Genomic DNA, 22,843 nt, shown 5'->3' on the forward strand with positions numbered 1-22,843 from the left:
TCAAAACCGAGGCCGGGAGACAGGTCTGTAACAGTACCACAAGGGCGGTAGCAAACCTTAGAATCATCAACCATGTGAGATCGAAAGGGCAGCATTTACCCAAGGACAAAGGAAGGCAAAAGGAGGAATGAAAACAGGAGACATAGAGGAAGTGGGATAAATGATGCTACATTGTGGGGGATGTAATCAGTGAAATGACACGAAATGTCTATGAGTTGTTGAATGAAAAATTGCTCTGTAAATCTTCACCCAATTAACAATAAAAAGTTTAAAAACAAAACAACAACAATAAATGGAGGCCAGGGAGGCCCATCACCCCCTCAGAGATCCATATGGCCGGGCGAATGTTGGGCAGGATTTTTACTCAAATCTGTCTGATATCAGAGGCTCTGTCCCTGCAAGGCCACCTCCCAATGCCAGGTCGGGAGGCCCGGGCCTGACTTAGGAAGCAAGAAGAGACAGACTGGTTTTCCACTTTTCAGAAGTTTTATTATAAAGAAATTTGAGAGAAGCACTGGGTACCGAGACGACATCGCCAGGGCCAGGAAACAGCTGCAAACAACATTAAAAACCCAAGCTGAGGAACCAACACCCCCAAACAAAAAGCCACACACAGTTTCTGATAAACAGTAGTTTGTTCTCCATTTTTTCTTCATAAATAGACAAAATTCGTTGTTGGCGGTTTTAAATAGAGGGACGTATGGTTAAGAGAAGACGCAGAAAGAGAGCTGAGTGTGGCTGCAGACTGACCAGGGTTTGCTGTACAGATGAAGAAATGGTCTGGCAGCCGCCTTTGTGCACATCTCTCCCTTCAGATAAAACATTTTTGTTTTGTTTTTTTTTTAAAAAAAAAATGTGCTAAGGGTCATATAAAATGCTTTTCACCTTAAAGGAAACTACTTTCCCCTCCCCCACAAAATAATCTTACAGATGTTTTCAGCACAGTTCTAACACACTTAATCAACTACTTACATGGAGCCCACAGTTCATAGGTTTTGGAATCTTTTGTTCAAGCCGTAACATTGGATTTGTACATCCACATTTGGGCCGTCCCCCCACCCCCCACCCATGCACCTGGGAAGGGGCTTCTGTTGGTAAATGACCCCATCACGGGCTGGGGTTGGTCCAGATAGCTGGCAGAGGACGCAGAGTACAGGACGGAGCGGAGACTGGGGGCCACAGTTACCCGGGAGCAAGCAGGTGGGGCAGAAGGGTCCTGCAGGTTCTTTGGGCTGGCGGCGGCTGGCGTGGGCTGTTCTGGCGAGTCCGGTGGGAGGTGGAGGAGGGGACTCAGCCCTGGGCATTGGTATGTCACTGCTTTGTTGCTTGCTCACGCTGCTGCCTACCAAGGCCTCTTTTCTCTGGTCACCCCTCAGGCTCTAAGCAGCAACCGGGAAGGGGCAGGAGGGTGGCGGTGGGATTAGGTGAGGTAGAGCGATTTGTCCCTGGGGAGCAGGCTGTGGAGAGAGCAGGGGTTGTCAGAGCTGGCTGGCCCCTGAGGACTCAAACACAAGGCCCTGGGCGCTCATGGACCTGACTCCCGCCCTTCACCTCATGCCCTGGATTCTGCTGTCCCTCTGGAGCATGGCCCCGGGACACTGGACTGGTCCATCCCTGTCTCTCCAACAAGCAGGAGCAAACAGCCCTCCTGGCATCCTACCCGGACCCACCCAGCCCTCTGCACACGGCAGGGAGACAGCCGTGCGTCTGCTCTTCACCCATGCCCTGTCGGTCTCAGATCCATCTCTTACTTCTGGTTTCTGGTTGTAAATCGACACAGAATTCATGGTGGCAGGCACGTCCTGTGCTTTTTAAATTGGGCCTGCCCTCCATATGAGGGAAGTAAAGTTCAGGGTGGAAGGGCTGGCCTTAGGAAGTCTGCATATTCTACGAGACCCCCACAGTTTGGGGATACATTATGGGGTGGGGGAAGGTCTAGGCTAAGAGGATCTCATCCATTTGGGGTGTGGGGAAGGGGATTCCTGCTAAGCCAAGTGTCCACTGTGTGGGTCTCTCACCAGGCGTGTCGGATATGGGTCAGGACCATGCCTGATTGCTCAGCACCCAGAAGCTGTCTGAGGTGGACACTGCCCGTGCTGGTGACCTGGACAGTCAGGAGCCCTGTGCTAGAAGTCTGACCTTTCCGGTCAGGTGTGGCTGGTCCCTGGTGAAGACTGAGCCCATCCAGTAGCCATTAATGCCCAGCTTTTGGGGGCACGGAGTCATTTCTGGGAGTCAGCTGCCTAGCAGCACCCTTCTTAGGAATGGCCATAGACTGGTTTCTGCTTAGGAAGGAGCCGGGAAAGCAGGTATGGCTACTCCACTCTGTAGCTCCCATCATGCAACTGAGAGAGTCACTCCCCCTGGGGACAGGAAGGGAGAAGGGACCGCACAGACTGAGTTTCCAGAGGAGGGCGCAGTTCACCAGGTTCAAGGGTAAGCATGCAGGCTGGAAGCAGAGGCCCAGAGGCTCAAGCCCACTGGAGGGCCAGGAGGAGCCTGGGAGGATGGAGTCTGGGGGTCTAGAGACGATGCTGGGCTGCATGGTAGTGTGGGAGAATCCCTCTAAAACTTAGGATTCTCTGGGTCAGATGCCTGGCCCTACCTTCTAGGGTGTGGTCAACTGTGTTGACACCTCACTCAGACCTTCTTCATTGCACACTCAGCTGCTCCCTTCTTCAGAGAACTGCCCTGGACTGACTGAAACACCCTTGGCCAAGGGCAGCCCACAGCCAACGACTGGCTGACCCAGGTCACAGAAGGCCAGCTCTCTCATGTCAAGGTGGGACCCGCTCTGAGGTACCATTCCAGTTCCAGGGCTCCTTGCAGGCTCAGGCTGAAGCACGTCTCCCGCTGAGACCACACCTTTGTTCAGCTCCTCCCTCTACCTGTTCTACATCCCTTCCTCCCCATCTCCCAGGAGCGCTCTCTTCACAAAACACCAGGTGCACCCAAAACCCTGCCTCAGGCTCTGCTTCCAGGGAGCCTGACCTAAGACATAGGCTCTCTCATGGGATAGGACATGGAAGTATTTGTAAAAATAAAACAAAAATGTAAGATGGAAGGAGAAAAGAGAAGAACAGCCTCATTTTACCACACAATTCCTAGAATCAGGCCAGCTGAGGCCTGTTGGGGTCTCGCTTTGCTCTGCATCCATCTCCTGGACACACTAGTGTCCAGTGCCCAAGAGGAGCTCCAGCAGAGCTGGTAGTGACCGTGAGGTCTAAATCACTTCCGGGTCTTTCCTCCACCCCCTTGTCATCCTTGCTCCCCACTCTCCAAGAGCTGACAGGTCCAAAGCAGGCCCAAGGGTGCTATGGGTAAGGACTGACCTGCAAGTGCTGATGCCACACTCCCCACTGGGGTAAGTGCTGTCCCAGTCTCCACTGCTCGTAGGATTCGATGGACCAGGTGAACGGGATCCCGAACCACTGGGGAACTCAGAGATGTGAGGGAAATCCTGCAAAGGGAGAGGAGGAGGTGGGGAAACATGAGGACTAAAGGGTGGGCTGTCTGGAAGACAGACGGGAGGAGGGGCTCTCTGTGTCTGAGGGTGTTCACATCTAAAGAGACACTGCTCTGGGCATTCCAAATCTCTCCTGCACCTCAGCCTGCCATGTGCCTTCCTTCCCCAGTAGAGCATCTTTTGAAAGGTGCTTGTCTTAGCTGAATCTGAGGGTGAAGGATCTTGCCTTTGGGTCTTTTCCCTTCTGGGCCTCAATTTCCAATCTGTAAAATGGAATTACTGCGCTGAAAGATCTCAAGAGCCATATAAGCCCTGGAACAGTCTGGAACAGTGAGTGCAATCGGGCCTCCAAAGCTCTGGGGAGAGCCAGGGGCTAAAGGGGAAGTCATAGTGGCCTTAGCCCCTTGGGTCAGGGAGCAAAGGTGAACAGAGGCTAAGAGGAGGGTCTGGAATATCTTAAGAACATATGTGTATCTGGTATCTGTAGCCAGTGCATCTCAGGTGAGGTGTACTAGACCCATTTCATAAGGCTCAGGAAGGTAAAATGCCTAGGTGGAGGTTGCAAAGCTGGTGAGTTCGCACGGTCAGGATTTGAAATCTCAAGCTGCTTTCTCTCTCTGCAAGGGTCCCCATGGGGCCCACCCCCAATTTCCCAGCTTACCTGTGGCCCTGAAGGTGAGGGGCTCATAGCCAGCTGCACCTGGAGTGCCATGGGGGTGGGCAGGACAGGAGGCTGGGGAGCCGGGGACATGCTAACAGGTGGGCTGAGGAGGGCGCCCTGTGCGTGGGGGGGCAGTGGCAGCTGCTGGTGTAGAGGAGGGCTGAGCGGGAAGGAGGGTGGTGGTGGGGGTGAGGATGCACTGAGGCCTGGCAGCAGAGACTTGGAGCCCAGAGTCCGGGCGAGGCTGGCAGGAGAGGCCCCGCTGCGGAAGGCCTGCAGGTCTGATGGCGTCAGGAAGGAGGCCAGGCCTGGCATGGCGTACATGGGCTGTTTGGGGGGGAGCATTTTGGCTGTCGGATTTGCCTGAGTGCTCTTGGTCTCCCCCTGGTCTGGAGAGCTCTGGAAGGAGACAGAAACCAGTCACTCTGGAGACGAGGGATAAGCCAGAACTGGGGCCACGAGACTAGGGGGGTTCTGCAACCCACTGACACAGCCTATGACTGGCTCTCTGGTCCCATGGAGGAGAACTGTGGATTAACCAGAGATTATGCAGGATCCTTAGTACAGCTGGATATGGTGCAAATGATGATTGTTCTCACTGCTAACAAAAAGGCTGGCAGTTCAAGCTTCTGTGGGACCTCACAAGGAAGGTGACCTACTTCTAATCAATCAGCCATTGAAAACCCTATGGAAAGAAATGAGTCCGTGGGTCTAATAGCTCACACGAACTACAACCTCCTCTAACCTAAAACGGGAAGAACTAGATAGTGCCTGGTTACCACTACGGACCATTCTGACAGGGACATGATAGATAGTTCCAAAAAGAATGGGAGAAAAATGTAGTACAAAGCTCAAATTCCTAGGGGAAAAAAAAAAAAAAAAAAAAAAAGCCAACCCCCTGAGGATCACGGTATAGCGCAGTTAACACATATTTTGAGGGATACAATTCAGTCCCCGGCAGTTGGTTAGTTTACTTGGCATTGACCATCCATGCACCCCTGCTTTAATCCCTGTGGGTTCTCCCCCATCCTGTGGGGATTCCCAATGACGTCAGCATGATCGTGTTGAACTCAACTTCCTTCATGTTTCTCTTCAGCCTCTGCCTGTGTCTGCATGTGCTGTACTCTCTACTTGGAGCACCCTCTTTGTGTGACTCTTTATGGTCTAACCCAGACGTCATCTTTTCTGCAGCAGCTCCAGAGCAACCACACCCCACCTGACCTCCACATTCACACTCACCCTTAACCACCCCCTGGTTTGCTGGTGTTCACCGAGGAGTGTGGTCAGGAGAAAAAGCCACATTAGGAGACCAGCAAAACTGGGTGTGAATCTTAGCTCTCTACTTAATAAGCTAGATCGTTCAGGTGAGCCCCTTAAATCCTCTGAGTGTTGGGGTCTTGTTGGGAGAATGAAATTCAGTGAGATGTATGTCCAGTGCCCAGCATGAGCCTGGCGTACAGAAGTGTGATGACGCTGGCTTTACGTATCCTTTCCAAGACCTATGTTGTTGTTAGTTGTTGTTTAATGAGCCCCGATCCTTGACAACCCCATGCACCATGGAGCGGAATGCTGCCTGGCCCAGGATTGCTTGTGGATTGGACCATTGTGATCCATAGAGTTTCACAGGCTGATTTTCACAAGTTGGGCACCAGGGTTTCTTTCTAGGCCATCTTTGATTGGAAGTTCTGTTGGAACCTGCTCAGCACCATAACAACACATACCACACAACCCACCACTGACAGGTGGGTGGTGACTGTACATGAGGGGCACTGGTCAGGAACCAAATGTGGGCTGTCCTCATGGGAGGTGAGAGTTCTACCACTGAGCCATCAACTCCCCCTGGTGCTGGCCACTCCTGAGAGCCATGGTCTTGTTCCATCCCTCCAGCGGCCCCCATGCTTAATAGGACTGTGCCTAAGGAGTCCAATATTACCTTGGAGACGAGGCTGGCCCTGTAGGCTGCCAGAGCCTTCAGATACTCCTTCTTAGCTGCTTCAGTCTTCCTCTTGTAGGCCTGAAATATCCAAGAATGGGTAACATTGGGGAGAATGGCAGAGAGAAGACTCGGTGCAGGGGCCTGGGATGGGAAGGAGCAGTCATAGTGACTGGATTCACACGATGGACTTCAGGGAGGGTTGTGAGATCTGGAGCTGGTCAGTGACCTGCTAGCCCCTCCTGGGAGCACAGGGAGTCTGGAGAACAGGCCACATTACATCTTCCTGGGCCTCCATATCACCATGTCTGGCTATACGAAGACCCTGATTCTGTCATAGAGCAGCATAGATTTTCTAATGTATCCTACAAGGAGACTCTAATGTATCCTACAAAGAGACAGACTCTTTTCTTTGTATCCTACAAGGAGCCCTACCTGTTCATAGTATGCTCGTTGGGAGTCGGTTTGCTCAGGCTCACAGGGTGGTGGACTGATTGCAGGAATGCCCCAGTTTGCTCACACTTGCCTTTTGGTAATACCTTTGCACAATGACCCTGGGTTTGATCTGGACTCGCTTGGGCCAATGGGGCTATTGCAAATGTGACTTAAGTAGAGATGTGAAAAGTGGTTACACATGGGGCTGGCTCTCTTGATGCTCTTGAGACTGAGTTGCTATGAGAACAAGCTTGAGTTAGCTTGCTGGGTGATAGGAACGCACGGCCCGGACTGCCACCCTGGCTCCAGCTGACAGCCATGAAGCCCCCCAGCAGCAGAGGCCCCTGACTGCAGGCATGTGAATGAACACAGATGCATTCAGTACAAAAGCCACCCAGCCAAGCCCAGCACAGCTTTTAGACCCTCAGATTCATCAGCTGAATAAATCATTGTTTGAAGCCATTACATTTTGGTGCTGTTTGCTACACATTCAAAACAAATTAACTTGGAACGAATGGATACACTTCTGATGTCATAACTTTAAGGCCCAATGCATTCTATGCCAGCTCTTAGAGATCCCCAGTGGGCTTGTCCTCCAGATGCCCGCAGTGGTACCCTTTATGGACTGCCTTCCCTTCGCTGGCTTCTGTACCCACTCCCCTACCAGTAGATCCTGGAGTCCCCTCCCAAATAAACTCCTGAGACTACTATTGTCGTTTCTTGCAGTTCTAATGCACAGGGAACCTGTATAAGGTTTCCGAGGAAGTGCTGGTGAGTGTGTACCGCCAACCTTGCAGTTCAAACTGCCCTTGTGGTAAAGTGCTTATCCTACAGCACCACACCAGGACTACAATAGATTCATACTGTAATAGAGTCCAGAAATATTTCAAACTTTAGAATAGGATATAGAGAGGCATTTCAAATAAGCAAAAAAAAAACCAACCTGATAAGCCAAAATCCATTTTGCTAGCCCCAAACCAGGGTTTCCCATTTCAGTGACTGGCATCGCCTTTCACCCAGAATGCAAGCCAGAACCCCATTCTTTCACAAGCTTCTCATATTCTACCCCGTCCACCTGGTCCAGGCCACAATCACCTCTCACTTGGGTGACCCTGATGTAGCCTTTGACCCTTACCAGCTCTCCAGATTGCTGGACTGATCTTGCCTATGATTAAAACTCTTCAATGGCTTCCTCTGCAGTTAGAACAAAGACCCAGCTTCTTCCAAGGCCTACAGGGGCCAGTCTTGTGTGGACCCTGCCCAACTCTCTAGCTTCATCTAGATCTTGGTAACTTGATTTCACTCTAGCCATCGGGCCTCAGTTTAATCTTGTGTACTTGCCCCCTCCCCGTCCCCTGCTCCCCAGCCCAGGGTAACTTACCCTACAGTCTCACGTACACACTTGACCCCCGTGGCAATCACAAGTCTAGTTTTATATTTATTTATCTGCTTATTTGACGCAGGTCCTTCTGCCAACACCCCAATTGGACCTCCCAGCTCTACAAATCTGAGTTCAAATCCTGACTCTACTCTGACTCACTGTGGTGACTATGGGCAAGTCACTGAGCCTCTCAGCGCCACCCTCTCCTCCTCTCCAACTAGAACACAGTGGCCCCTCCACAGGGAGCTGTAAGGATGAACTGAAGACAATGAAACAGCCAAGCACAGAACTCAGCACAGACATGGCCTGGATAATGGTCACCAGTATTCCTGTTTTACAGAGAAGGAAATGAAAGCTCAGAGAGGTTAGGTGAGCAGCCTGAGGTCACACAGCAGTACCTGGCATTTACTTAGGAGCTAGTTCTGCTCCCAACTCTCCTTGGAGGCCCTTTAGAGCGAACCACAGGCATTCAGTCAGTGAGATGGGGGGCTCTGGCCAGAATACCAGATGCTCAGAGCTGGAGATGCTTGCAGAAGCAGGTGGTGAAGTCACTAACAAATGCAGGTGGTCAATGGAATTAGAAGGGGCCTAGCTTCCCAGATTATAGATAGGCAAGCTGAGTCCAGAAGGACCTCTGCAAGAATCTCAGGGTCTACAGGCTGGACTTGGTTTCAGACCTTCAAAGTCTGGTCTCGGCTTCAGGACCACAAAGCCTTGGGGATGGCCCAGGATCAACACTCACCTGTTTCTGCTCCTCTCCCAGGCTGTCCCACATGGAGGCCACGATTTTGGACACGTCGCCGAAGGTGGCGCTGGGGTTCTGTCCCTTGATGGCAGCCTGAGTGTCTCTGAAGAACAGTGCATAGGCCGACACTGGCTTCGGGGGCTCATTGGGGTCCTTCTTCTTTTTCTTCTTTGGGTTTTTGGCCTTTTTTCCTGGGTCAGCAGAGGGTCTCTTCTCTCCTGAGATCTGTCCAAGTGAGAAGGGTTAGAAACCCTAGAAATCCAAGGACCTCCTGCCAAAGTTGGTGCCAACCAGCTTCGGCCAGAGCTGGGCCTTGCCCAGTAGTCTGATGCATAGACAATGACAGGGAGCTGACCACAGTTACGGGCTAGCCATCTCCCAGATGGGGGAGACAACTGGAGCCCTGGTCAGGGTTGGACAGACAGACAGACAGATGACAACACACATTCAAGTACACAGTTGCGCACACAGGCTTGAACCCTGAGTTGCCGTTTAATTCATTAACGGGAGAAGCAGCCTGATGGTAGAGCTGGCTCAAAGACACACAGGAGAAAGCAGCATTTACAGTCCCTGACAGTATGCCGGAATCAGACCACTAAATTACACGGAGGACGCGTTACTACCCTATTGAGCAATAAAACTATGACCTTTGGGGGTTTTACTCTTTTCTACTGGACAGAAATCATTTGCGTCTCTCAAAGAAAAATTAATTTGCCATGTCATCAGACAAAAATCATTTACAGTTCTAGCACGCTTTTCCAAGTTAACATCTCATTTTACAGAGCTGTAAAATACCCTAATCAATGATGAGTAGTGAATCAAAACAAAGGGACATTCTCCCAGAGAATCAAATAGTTCTTGAGTGAACCTGCTAGACAGAGCTTTGGGATGACATCGAAAGCCTACATAGTCATGTTTCGTCTCCTCTTTCTAAGTTTTGGAGATACATATGTTTTTCTAAACAGCCTCCCTCCTTGCAATCACAGGTAATCTTCAAAGATTATTCACAATTACAAAGGGTGGGATGCCACCATGTTGCAGCTGGGCGACTTTGGGCAGGTTGCTGAATCTCCCTGTGAGGGTGGCTGGGTGGGAAAGGGCAGCACAGGAGTTAGTAGGGTCAGCCTGGACCCTGGCTTTGAAGCAGTCAGACTTCAAGACCTGTGAGTGCTTGGATAAAGGCTCCCAGGGGACAGGTATGGGGGTCTCACCACAAACCTCATGGGACACATTGGTCAAAGGCCTGGGATCCTTCAGAGATGACCACAGCTCTAAGTGGCAAGAAGGTGATGGTGGCATCATGGACCAGAGGTCCAGATCCAGGTCTCCATGACTGAGTGACAGTGAGGGGCAAGGGTCTGTAGCAACACAGGTTCTGTTCCTGAATCTGTCACTGCAACCACCCGCCTCTCTGAGCCTCAGTTTTCTCAGCACTTTGCAAGATAAGGGATGAAGATGCACCTTGTAATTGCTGAAGGGACATGGTTGAGAGCACCTGGGCTCGAATCCCAGCACTGCCACTTACTGCTGTGTGACACTGGATACGTTAGTTAACCTCTCTGAGCCTCAGCCTTCTCATTGGCCAAATGGAGATAATCCTGGTGCCTAACACACAGGCTCTTCTGAGAATGACACGGACAAACACTGGTTATGTGCTTAGAACAACGTCTGGGCCATAGCAAGTCTTTTATAGATGTTTGCTCAATAAGGAATAAAATAAAGTAAAAGCCCTGTCTGGCCTACGACAGTGGCCAAGGGATCTTAGGAGGAGTTGGACCAAGAATCAGAGGCGCCCACCCTAGTCCACAAGGCCCAGGGTGTCTGACAGATGCTACGGGAACCAAGGTTACTGTCCCTGGCTTCTGCAGGGCCACCACGTGGAAGAAGTATGAAAAGAAAGGGCACTGGACTGTGGGAGGCAGGAGTCATGGGGTCGAATCTGGATTCTGCCACTGGTTTGTTGGGTGGTGGTGGTAGTGTGCCGTTGAGTTGGTTCCTGCTCATAGTGACCTCGGATAGGGTTTCCGAGGTTGTAAATCTTTATGGGAGTAGAAAGTCTCATCTTTCTCCCAAGGAGCAATTGGTAGATTCAAACCGCTGACCTTTCAGTTAACAGCCCAACACACAACCACTATGCTACCAGGGATCCTTGGTTCATTGGGAAACCCTGAGGAAGCACCTCCACTTGGCCTTTCTTGGTCTCTGTTTCCCTCCAGTAAAATGAGACGGATCTGGAGAGTGCAAAGACAGGACCAGAGCTGGGGCCACACCTGGACAGATGGTGGCTTTCATCACTAGTATGTTCTTGAAGAGGCTCCAGGGATGTTTCAGGAGGCCTTCTAGGGAGCCAATTTTAGCATTCCCTCCCCATTGTCAGTGCTGAACACTCTGGGATCAGAAGTGCCCCATTTTTGTCAGAATATCTTCATCCCAAAGTAGATACACAATGGGACCCTGAGATCTTACCAATGCCATTGATGCCACCAAAACAACCCACCGGCCTTTCAGGAACCAGGCTTCAGCTGTGTTCTCGAGGCATTCTCTCACCCAGCCCCTTAACACTTATTGATGCTTTTCCCACTTTATATACAAGGTCATGGAGGGACAGAGAGGGCAGAGCTTAGCACACAGTCCACTTAACAGCCAAAGCCAGAATTCCCGAGGCCCCGTGAGGAGGAGTTCTGGTTAGTTAGCCCTGGTCTACTTGCTGCTTTTCTTCCTCTCATTTCCCAGCAAAGGGTGCAGACACTTTTCTAGTCTTTTCTAGAGGTAGGGGATGCCCACCCCCACTAGGGCCATCCTGTGTTGACTGGAGGGCACCTCTGCCTCACATACCTTGAAATGCGCTTCCGACTCCTCCTCCTGAGTTGAGCTGGAGGGCGATGGGGTTGCTGACTTGCTCCCTGGGGGTGATGGGGAGCTGTGAGTGATGCCACTCCGGATGCCCATCTGTGAAATGAGCTGGGACTGGCTGAGGGCGCTCATGTGGCTGGCTAGCATCCCCGGTCTGCCCAGCAGGGGCCCAGGTCGGCCTGAGTCGTAGGCCGCAACCTCTGAGTGGACCATCTCCTGGATCTAAGGGGGAGGAAAAGGCAGAGTGAGTTAGAAAGGATCTGCCCCACTGCACCATCATGTCTGCGTTTGAGGACGTGGAAGAAGGGGGTATGCAGGGGAGCCATCGAGGGTGGCCGTCTCTGCTCTGGGCTGGGCACCAGTGGGGCAGTTTGCCATCCTGTTGACTTTCATCCTAGATGGCAGGTTAGTTTTCTACCCTTGCTAGAAAGCTCAGTTCAGCTGTGAACGAACCACTTTGACACCGAGTCTTCTCTCCTGGACTGTGTGTTGTTTCTTTTACTAGGCAGGACAATGGCAGATGCTGAAACCCAACTGGTTTTTGAATCCTGTTCTGCCATTTATGCCCTGGATGGATGACTTTGGTTAAGTTTCTCAACGTCTCTGTGACTCAGTTGCTTCATCTGTAAAATATAGCTTTTAGTAAAACCTGCTCTATAGGTGTATTAAAGGAGCTCTGTTAGCACAGTGGTTATGAATTGGGTTGCTAATCTCAAGGTCAGCAGTTCAAAACTACCAGCAGTTCCGCGGGAAAAGATGAGGCTTTCTGCTCCCGTAAAGATTTACAGGCTCGGAAACCCTATGTAGGGTCGCTATGGGTCAGAACTGATTTAACGGTACTTATCAACAACAGGTGTGTTAAGGAGCTCTGGTAGGATAGCAGTTACAAGTTGGGCTGCTAACCTCAAGGTCTGCAGTTTGGAGCTACCAGTCGTTCCACGGGAGAACGAGGCTTTCTGTTTCTGGAAAGATTTATAGCCTGTCTATAGAGGCACTGTGAGTCAGCACTGACTCCACAGCACACCACCACCACCACAGGGTTGTTAAAGGGTTAAATGTGCCTGGAATTAAAACAAAAAACGAAACGAAACACTGTTGCTGTCAAGTCAGTTGTAACTCATGAAGACCATATTTGTATCAGAGTAGAACTGTACTCCACAGGGTTTTCAATGGCTGGGTTTTCAGAAGTAGATCGCTAGACATCTTCCAAGCACCTGTGACTGTACTTGAACCTCCAACCATTTGGTTAGCAGTCAGGTGTGTTGTGTTAACCCTTTGCTCTACTTCAAAACTCTACTTGGCACATAGCGAGCTCTTAGTTTACCATGATAATTTTTAACTGGTTACTTTAGGAAAAAGAAACCTACTGATTTTTACACATAGGCATTCTCATATTAAACTCATATTTAGAATAGGGTGTTCTTCTGACCTAAACATAGCAAGGCAGGCCAAATTTCAGTCACAATCATTTCCTTTGTATCTGCGGCTTTCCCCCCTTTCTAGGCTGAAACATTGAATAACTGTGTTTTCTTCCACTTTTCTTTATTAAGCAAGCTGGCAGATTTTCTGTTTTATTATGTGGATTGTTTCTTTTCTCCTCCAAAGAATCAGTTCTTGTGTTTATCATTTCTACTGCTTCTCTGTTTTCTAATTCTGTAGTACCTAATTTTATCTTTATTAAGTCCTTCTCGCTTTTTTAAAAGTATGCTATTGTTACTCTCCTCTCAATTTTGATTTGCATGTTTAATTGTTTATTTTTAGTCACATATCTAATGCTATGAATTTTTCTCCAAGTATGGCTTTAACATTTCTCATAGACTTCGTTGAGTAAAAGGTTTTTGTTATCAGGGCTTTCAATTTATTTATTTCTGTTTAATTTCCTCTTTGATCTAAGACTTGTTTAAGAAGAATTCAGAAATTTTTAGTTTTCTCTTTTTGTTAGTAATTTCCAGTAACAAAAGTGATTGATGAATGCGGTCTCTATTATTTGCCATTTTGATAATTTACTTGTGCCATTGGTGTCAAATTATACTCATTTTTCTCCGGTCTTTAAATAAAGCTCTCTTCTAAGTCTACTAAAAATGTATATATCCCAGCTTTCTTCCTTCCCTGCACAGACTTCTTTAGAGCAGAGTCCCCACTAGTTCCTCCCTTCTCAGCACAGAGGCACCTAATGTCCTCATTACTACCTCTAGCAGCCTAAGAATTTTCATTGTCCTCACCACGCCCCCAACACTACTCATTAGAAGGAAGACGGAGGAGGACAAGGAAGAGATGGGAAGTTTTTATTAAGCACTTACTATGTGCTAGAAACAGTGCTAAGCATTTCTACATGTACCATAACTACTATAAACCAAAAAACCCAAACCCGTGGTCCTCCAGTTAATTCTGACCTCCTGGTGACCTCACGCGTGTTAGAGTACAACTGTGCTCCATTGGGTTTTTTAAATTTAACTTTTAATTTACTTTTATTTTTCATTGTGCTTTAAGCAAAAGTTTATAGAGTAAATTTGTTTCCCATTTGATAGTTGTCTGTGAAGCATTCCTTGACCTTGGCTGTGTTCCCCACGATGTGTCAGTACTCTCCCTGTTTCCTTTCATCAGGGTTTTCCACCCCTGCCTTCTCATCTTTGCTTTGGGGAGGATGTTGTCCTTTTGATTTCATGTAATTGATTGTTCTAAGCAACACGTTCTCTAGACTGTTTGTGTCTATTTTATGGGCCTGTCTATTGTTTAGCCAAAAGGTGGTCTACGGGAATGGCTTCAGTTCCAGGTCAAAAGGGTACCTTAGGGGGTAAGTCTTCTAGTCTCTGTCAGAACAGTAAGTCTGGTCTTTGTGATTTTTCCATTCTTCATTTTCCTTCTGCTCTGCCCAGGATTCTCTGTTGTGATCCCAGTCAGAGACGCTGGTAGCAGTAGCTGGGCACGGGCTAGTTCTTTGGGTCTGAGGGTCATGCAGCCATGTAGACTGTGGTTCATATACACAGTCCTATGGACTAATTGCTCCCTTGAGTTTTTATTTTTCTTCACTCTTCTTTGCTCCAGATGGGAAGAAACAAATAGTTGTATCTTAAGTGGCTGCTTGCAAGCTTTTGAGACCCAGACAGTTTCAGAACATTGTCTTAATCAACTATGTTGTGTCAGATGGTATAGATATCTTCTTCAGTCTAAGAAGTTCCCATGATTGTGCCCTGTTGTTTATGTTAACATGTGGCACCTACATTCATGTACACAGAAACAGCCATAACCAAACATATCTACAAGTGGGTGTGCTCCCTTACACCCTCCCACCTCTCGTTAGCATACCTATCTATGGATGGATCCACTCATGAATGATTGCTTGTTAATACTACCGTTAAGAAGCCTTGGTAGAAGAGTGGGTTACACATTGGACTATTAACCATGAGGTCAGCAGTTCGAATCTACCAGTCACTCCTTGGTAGAAAGTTGAGACTTTCTGCTCTCATTAAGATCTGAAGCCTCAGAAACCCTATACGGAGTCACTATGAGTCAGAACTGCTTCAATGACTCACAACCACCGTTGCCACCAATGCTACAGTTGCAAATTGTCTGCCTATGTAGAGTCATTACAATTGTTGCTGTTGTTGTTAGGGGCCGTCAAGTAGGTTCCAACTCATAGCGACCCTCTGCACAACAGAGCAAGACACTGCCCGGTCCTGCACCATACTCATAATTGTCACCTTTGCGCCCTCTGTTGCTGTTACTATGTCTATCCATCTCACTGGGGATTTTCCTCTCTTTTTTTTTGGTGGTCCTCCACTTTACTCAGCATGATGATGTTCTTCTCCAGGGACTGATCCCTTCTATCATTATGTCCAAAGTATGAGAGACGGCCAAGTCTTCCCATTCTTCCAACACAGATTTGTTTGTTCTTCTTGCAGTAATGGTACTTTCAATATTCTTCTCCAATACCATAATTCAAATGCGTTGATTCTTCTACGGTCTTCCTTATTCATTGTCCAACTTTCACAATGATATGAGATGACTGAAACTACCATGGCTTGGGTCAGGTACACCTTAGTTCTTACCCTGACATCTTTGCTCTTAAATATTGTAAAGATGTATTTTGCACCAGATTTGCCTAAGGCAATATATCACCTGGTTTCTTGACTGCTACTGCCATGAGTGTTAATAGTGGATCCAAGCAAAATGAAGTCTTGACAACTTCAATCTTTTCTCCATTTATCATGATAGTATTTATTGGTCCAGTTGTGTGCAATCCACACTGAAAGCTGGAGTCCTTGATCTTCATCATAAAAGCATTTCAAGTCCTTTTTGCTTCCTGCAAGCAAGGTTGTATCATCTGCATATGGCAAGTTGTTAATAAGTCTTCTTCGAATCCTGATACCACGCTCTTCTGCATATAATTTAACTTCTTGAACTATTTCTCAGCTTATGGAGTGAGTACCTACGGTGAAAGGATATGACCCTGGCGTATTCCTTTCCTGATTTTAAACCATTCAGTATCCTCTTGTTCTGTTCAAATGACTGCCTCTTGGTTTATGTACAGGTTCCTCGTGAGCACAATGAAGCATTCTGTAACAGCCATTCTTCACAATGTTATCCGTTGTTTTTTATGACCCACACAGCTGAATGCTTGGCACAGTCAGTAAAACAGAAGCAAATGTCTTTCTGATATTCTGTGCTTTCAGCCAAGATCCATCTGATGCCAGTAATGATGTTCCTAGTTCCACATCCTCTTCTGAATTCGGCTTGAATTTCTGGCAGTTCTCTGTTGATGTACTACTGCAACTGTTTTTGAATTATCTTCAGCATACTTTTACTTGCATGTGATATTAACGATGTTGTTCAATGATTTCCACATTCTGATGGGTCACTTTTCTTTGGAATGGGCACAAATATGGATCTCTTCCAATTGGTTGTCTTCTTGGTTAAACTTCTTGGCATCGACAAAGGAAGGCCTCCAGTATGCATTAGTTTGATGATACATTTCAATTGGTATTCATTCTGTCAATTCCTGGAGTCCTGTTTGTTTGTTTGTTTGTTGCCAATGCCTTCAGTGCAGCTTAGAGTTTTTCCTTTAGTTCTTAATCATTTGTTACCTCTTGAAACGGTTGAACATTGACCATTTCTTTTTGGTATAGTAGTTCTGTGTATTCCTTCCATCTTTTGATGTTTCCTGCATCATTCAATATTTTTCCAATAGAATCCTTTAATACTGCAACCCAAGGCTTGAATTTTTTCTTCAGTTCTCTCAGCTTGGGAAATGCTGAGGGTGTTCTTCGTTTTTGACTTCTTACCTCCAAGTCTTTGCACATTTCATTATAATATTTTACTTTGTCTTCTCAAGCTACCCTTTGAAATTTTCTGTATAGCGCTTTCTTCCGTTTGCTCAAGCTGAAGAGCACGTTTCAGAGCCTCATCTGACACCCATTTTGGTCTCTTCCTTCTTTCTTGTCTTCTTAATGACTTTTTACTTTTCTTCCTGTATAATGTTCTTGATGTCATTCCACAACTCTTCTGGCTTTTGGTTGTTAGTGTCTTTTGAATCAAATCTGTTCTTGAGATGGTCTCCAAATTCAGATTGGATAAACTCAAGGTATATTTTGGCTCTTGTGGACATGTTTTGATTTTCTTCAGCTTCAATCTGAACGTGCATGTGAGCTACTTGTGTATGTGTCTCTGGCCTTCTTTTGGCTGATGGTATTGAGCGATTATTCCACCATCTCTTTCCACAGATGTAGTCAATTTAATTCCTGTATATTTCATCTGATGAGGTTCACATACAGAGTTGTCTTTTATGTTGTTGAATAAAGGTATAAGCAATGAATAAGTCGTTGGTCTTGCAAATTTCTATCATGTGATCTCCAGCATCATTTCTGTCATCAAGGCTATATTTTCCAACTACTGATCCTTCCTCTTTGTTTCTAACTTTTGCATTTGATTCACCAGTAATTACCAATGCATTTTGATTGCATGTATGATCAATTTCAAACTTAAGAAGTTGGTAGAATTCTTCAGTTTTTTCATCATTGACTTTAGTGGTTGGCAAGTACGTCTGAATAATAGTATTGACTGGTCTTCTTTGTAGGAATATGGTTATTATCCTATCACAGACAACATTGTATTTCAAGATAGATCTTGAAATACTCTTTTTGAAAATGAATGCAACACCATTCTTCTTCAGTATGTCATTCCCAGCATAGTACAACATATAACTGTCTGATTCAGAATGATCAATACCAGTCCATTTCAGCTCACTAATGCCTATTCTATTAGTCTTCATGCATTCAATTTCATTTTTTGACAACTTTTATATTTCATATATTCCACATTCTGATTATTAATGGATGTCTACAGCTTTTACTCCTTGTTTTGAGTAGTGCCCCATCAGCAAATGAAGGTCCCGAATGCTTTGTTCCATTCACGTCATTATGGTTAACTCGACTTTGAGGAGGCAGCTCTTCCCCAGTCGTATTTTGAGTACTTTCCACCTGAGGGGCTCATCTTCCAGCACTTTACCAGACAGTGTTCTGCTGTTTTCAGAAGGTTTTCAGTGGCTAACCATTCCAAAGTGGCACGACTCTCTTTTTTCTAACCTGTCTTAGTTTGGAAGTATCGCTGAAACCTGTCTACCATGGATAACCCTGTTTTATTTAAAATATGGGTGGCATAAATTCCAGCATCAGAGCAACACCCAAGACACCACAGTATGACAAACGACAAGTGGTGGCTTGTGTGTTGTAATTGCCGTCGTTTACCTTTATTCTTGTGTCCTCTCAATGTCTTCATTTGCCTTGGTCACGTTGTGCTGACTTCCTCCATATTGTTTATTACCTCTCCCTTCATCATTATTAACACATTTCTTCTATCTACTTGGTAACTTTCCCTCCCTTGTACTCTCATCCTTGGTACCACCAAAAACTTTTTCTTTTTTGTGTGTAAACCTTTTTTCTTTCTTTTTCTTTTTTTAATAATAGTGATATCATACAACATTTGTCCTTTTGTGATTGATTTATTTCACTCAGCATTATGTTTGCAAAATTAATCTACATTGTGAGATGTTTTAGGAATTTGTCATTATTCTTTATCCTTGTATAGAAGTCTGCTGTCTGTATCACTGTTTATCCATTCATCTGGGTATGATGGGTACTTATGCCGTTTCCATCTTTTTACTACGGTAAATAATGTTGCAATGAACATAGGGATGCATATGTCTATTCCTATCACAGCTCTCGTTTCCTTAAGGTGTATAGGTAGGATTGGGATTGCTGGGTCTTATGGTATTTCTATTTTAAAGAATGTGTCATACTGTTTCCCATAGTGGTTATAAGTTTTACATTCTCAGCAGCAGCGTATGAGAATTCTAATCTCCCCACAACCCAACCTTGCCAACATTTGTTATGTTTTTGTTGTTGTTGTTTAAATTAATGCCATTGTTGGCAGGTGAGATGGTGTCTCATTGTAGTTCTGATTCATAGCTCTCTAATGGCTAATGACTGCAAGCATTTCTTCATGTTAGTTAGTTGCCTGAATGTCTTTTTTAGTTAGTTGCCTGTTCAATAACTTTGCCCATTTTTAAACCGGATTTTTTTTTTTTTTATGTTGTTGAAGCATTGAATTATTCTATCAATTTGTGATTATTTTCTTTGAATTTTTGTTGATGGATTTTCTAATGTTAACTCATTCTTGCATAGTTGGTATGAATCCCACTTGGTCATGATGTATAATTATTATTATTTTGATAGCCTATTGAATTCTATTGGTCAGAATTTTGTTGAGAATTTTTGTACTTATATTCCTGAAGGATACTGGTCTGCAAGTTTCCTTTTTTTGTGGTGTCTTTGCCTGTCTGTGGTATCAAGGTTATGCTTGATAAAATAAATTTATGAGTATTGGTGTGAGCTCTTTTCTGAACGTCTGGTAGAATTCTCTAGTGAAGCTGTCTGGGTCAGGGTTTATTTTTGTTAAAAGTTTTGTTTTCAGTCTCTTCTTTTGTTATGGATCTGTTTAGTTTTTCTACCTCAGTTTGTGTTAGTTTAGGTAGGTAGTGTGTTTCTAGAAATTCTTTAATTTCCTTTAGGTTTTCAAATTTGTTGGAGTACTGTTTTGTGTAGTATTCTGTCATGATCCTTTTTTATTTCAGTTGGTCCTGTTGTAATATCAACTATCTCATTGCTTTAGTTGGGTTATTTGCTTTTCTCTTGTTAATTTGGCCAAAGGTTTGTTGATCTTATTGATCCTTTCAAAGAACTGATCTCTGATCTTATTGATTCCATTGTTTTTCTGTTCTCATTTTTATTCTTTCCTTTCTTTTGGTGGAATTTTTGTTGATGGCTTTTCTAATGTTAAATCAGTCTTGCATAGTTGGTATGAATCCCACTTGGTCATGATGTATAATTATTATTGATTTGAGTTGTATGGTTAATGGTTTGACTCTGGCCCTTTCTTCTCCTTGGGGTGTGTATTTATTGTTAGAAAGTGACCTCTGGATACTGCTTTTGCTGTGTCCCAAAGGTTTTGGTATGCTGTACTTTCATTCTCATTTGATTCCAAAATTTTTATTTCATCTTTGAATTTTTCTGTTACCCACTGGTTTTTAAGCATATTGTTACAAGTTTCCATGTATTTGATTTTTCTCCTTGCTCTTTCAGTTATTGATTTCTACTTTTATAGCATTGTGATCAGAGAAAATGCTTATTACTTTGATGTTTTGGATTTTATTGAGTCTTGCTTTGTGGGTTAAAAAGATACTTTCTGCTATTGCTGTTGGGTGGAGTATTCTGTATATGTCTATGAGGCCTAGTTGGCTGGTTATAGCATTTAAACCTTCTGTATCTCAATGTTGAGTTTCTTTCTATTTGTTCTGTCCTTCACCACAAGAGGTGTATTGAAGTAAGTCCCTTAATTATTACTGTGGAACTGTTTGATGTAGCTCTGACAATGAATACATATATATTTATTATGATTATGTCCTCTTGGTGGATTGACCCTCCAATCATTATATACTCTCCTTACCTTTTATGGTGCATTTCACCTTAAAGTCTATTTTATCAGAGATTAATATTGCCACTCCTGATATTTTCTGGTTATTGTTTGCTTGATACATATTTTCCATCCTTTGAGTCTTAGCTCATTTATGTCTTTGTGTTTAAGATATGGTTCTTATAGACAGCGTGTTGATGGGTTGTGTTTTGTTTGTTTTGTTTTGTTTTTAATCCATATGCTAATCTTTGTCTCTTTACTGGTGCATTTAAGCTGTTTACATTCAGGGTGATTATCAATAAGTATGTGTTTACTGTTGCCATTTTGTTGGGCTTTTAAATTTTGATGTTGACAATTTCTTTGCACTGCTTAATTTTCTGTGCTGTGTCTTTTTTGTTGATGGATTTTCTTTTCTTTCATTGTTGAATTTGTGTTTATTAGTCTTCATCTTTTTCTTGTTTTTTATTTTGATTAGTCGGTTAACTTTCTTTGTAGTTACTTTGAAATTTATCTTTATCTTCATTTTTTAGAAATCTTTATCTGGTTGATGCTGTCCTAATCTCAGGTTGTTGTCTGATGTTGTTGGCTCTCTGTCTGAAGGACTCCCTTTTGATCTGGTTTTACAGATTCCCTTAATTTCCATTTATTTGGGAATGTCTGGATTTTGCCATCATATTTGAGAGACAATTTTGGGGCTATGTAATTACTGAGTGATATATTTTACTTTCAAGGTTTCAGGTATGTCCTTCTATTGCCTTGTTGTCTGCATGGTTTCTGCCAAGTAATCTAAGTTCAGTCTTACTATTTCCCCTTTGTAGGTGACTTACTTTTTCCCAAGCTGCTCTCAGGATTCTTTCTTTGCCTTTGATTTTGACAAGTTTGATTATGATATGTCTTGGTGACTTCCTTTTGGGGTCTATATTGTATGGGATTCCTTGAGCTTCTTGGATGGGTATCTTCTTGTCTTTCATGATATTAGTAAGCTTTCTGTTAGAAAATTACCTACAATTCTCTGTGATTTTTTTGTCTCCTCCTGTTCTGGAATTCTGATCATGCACATTGTTTCCTCTTAATAGTGTCCCACATACTTCTTTTGCTTTCTTCACTTTTCATCATTCTTTTTTCCTGGACTTTTCCGCAAATTGGTTTCAAGGGATTTGTCTTCTACTTTGCTGATTCTGTCTTCCACTGATTCAATTCTCCTTCGATGTCCCTTTACTGAGTTGCCTATTTCTGAAATTTCATTGTTAATCTTTTGGGGTTTCCAGTTGCTATTTTTAGTATGGTTTCCAATTGTCTATTTACTTAGTCATTTTATTCTTTCATTTTCCTTGATTTTGTTTGTGTTTTCCTTGATTTCTTTTGTGATACCTTGGAGAATCCTATATATGAGGGTGCTTCACACAGTTCATGGAAAAATTCCATTATCTCTTAATTCTATTTTTCCATAAATTTTTGAAGCCACCTCATATTAGTCGTCTGAATTTCTTAACAGGTAGCTTTATTACCATTTCCTCCTCTGAAAGATTTTCTTGTTTTTTATTTTGGCCACTTGTTGGATCCATCTTGTCCTTCTCTAAATAATTTGACATTGCCTGTTGTCTCTGAGACACAGAGGTGTTATTCTATTTATGTATTGTATGTTGGTTTGTGGCGTCCCAATCTTTAGTTTAGTTTTGATACATCCATGTAGGTGGGATGTGTGTACACTATTCTAGTCACTACTTGGGCTGCACTCACCACCTGTCCCTGAGTGAGTGAGACAGCACCAGGGTGTGTGATTGCAGGTCTCTGTTTACCAGTTTTGTGGGACAGCTGAGGATTTAGCTGGAGTTTCTGGTGAGGTGATGTGTCTGTTGAGTCAACACCTGGGCATGGCTGCAGGGAGCATTATTACTGGCTACTGGTTTGGGTATTTTGTGTACATACTGCCAGGTGTTGGGTAGTGAAGGCAAGGATGCACATGTCGGTGGTATGAAGACTGTCACCGGCAGTCCCAGGTGAGCAAGGCAGTATGGGGGTAGTTGGAGTGGGCACAGTTGTCCAGTAGCAAGGCTCAGGTATGGTACAGGTGTGAGGCAGGAGGGAGGCTGCCAGTCTGTGGGTGCCTGCTAGGAGGCTATGCCCCATCTGCTAGAGTGCAACACGGGAGAGGGTCTGCTGCTGGTCTTTGGGTCCCAGGCATCAGTGAGTGAGCAGAATCGTGGGTGCAACAATCCACAGGTCCGTCCCCAGTTTGAGTGGTGGCTGATTGAAGGAGTTGGTGCCACTATTACATGGGTCTCTGGTTCACGGATGGGGTGCTGGTGGGTGCTACTGACGGTGATTATGTGCCAAAGGTAGGGGATGGCTAAGGGGGGCGGGGAGGGAAGACCACCACAGGTTTTGGGACCTCCAGCATG

The 22,843-nt window shown here is 45.2% G+C and overlaps 1 protein-coding gene across 2 annotated transcripts in view; it reads right to left on the reverse strand.

Moving 5' to 3' along the window:
- Positions 1–1,203: 1,203 nt before the first annotated feature.
- Positions 1,204–22,843, reverse strand: part of TOX2 (TOX high mobility group box family member 2) — a 189,625-nt gene continuing 167,985 nt past the window's right edge. Inside the window, exons 4-9 of one of the 2 annotated variants that reach the window (XM_006839282.1) lie at positions 11,457–11,696; positions 8,619–8,846; positions 6,061–6,141; positions 4,128–4,526; positions 3,333–3,460; positions 1,204–1,457 (exon numbers count right to left, since the gene is read on the reverse strand). In XM_006839282.1, coding sequence (XP_006839345.1) covers positions 1,421–1,457; positions 3,333–3,460; positions 4,128–4,526; positions 6,061–6,141; positions 8,619–8,846; positions 11,457–11,696 — 1,113 coding nt within the window. In that variant the 3' untranslated portion in view covers positions 1,204–1,420. The remainder of the gene's footprint in view (positions 1,458–3,332; positions 3,461–4,127; positions 4,527–6,060; positions 6,142–8,618; positions 8,847–11,456; positions 11,697–22,843) is intronic. The other variant, XM_006839281.1, reaches the window with a different exon arrangement.

Source organism: Chrysochloris asiatica, unplaced genomic scaffold (assembly GCF_000296735.1).
Source record: "Chrysochloris asiatica unplaced genomic scaffold, ChrAsi1.0 scaffold00023, whole genome shotgun sequence".
Classification (NCBI taxonomy): domain Eukaryota; kingdom Metazoa; phylum Chordata; class Mammalia; order Afrosoricida; family Chrysochloridae; genus Chrysochloris; species Chrysochloris asiatica.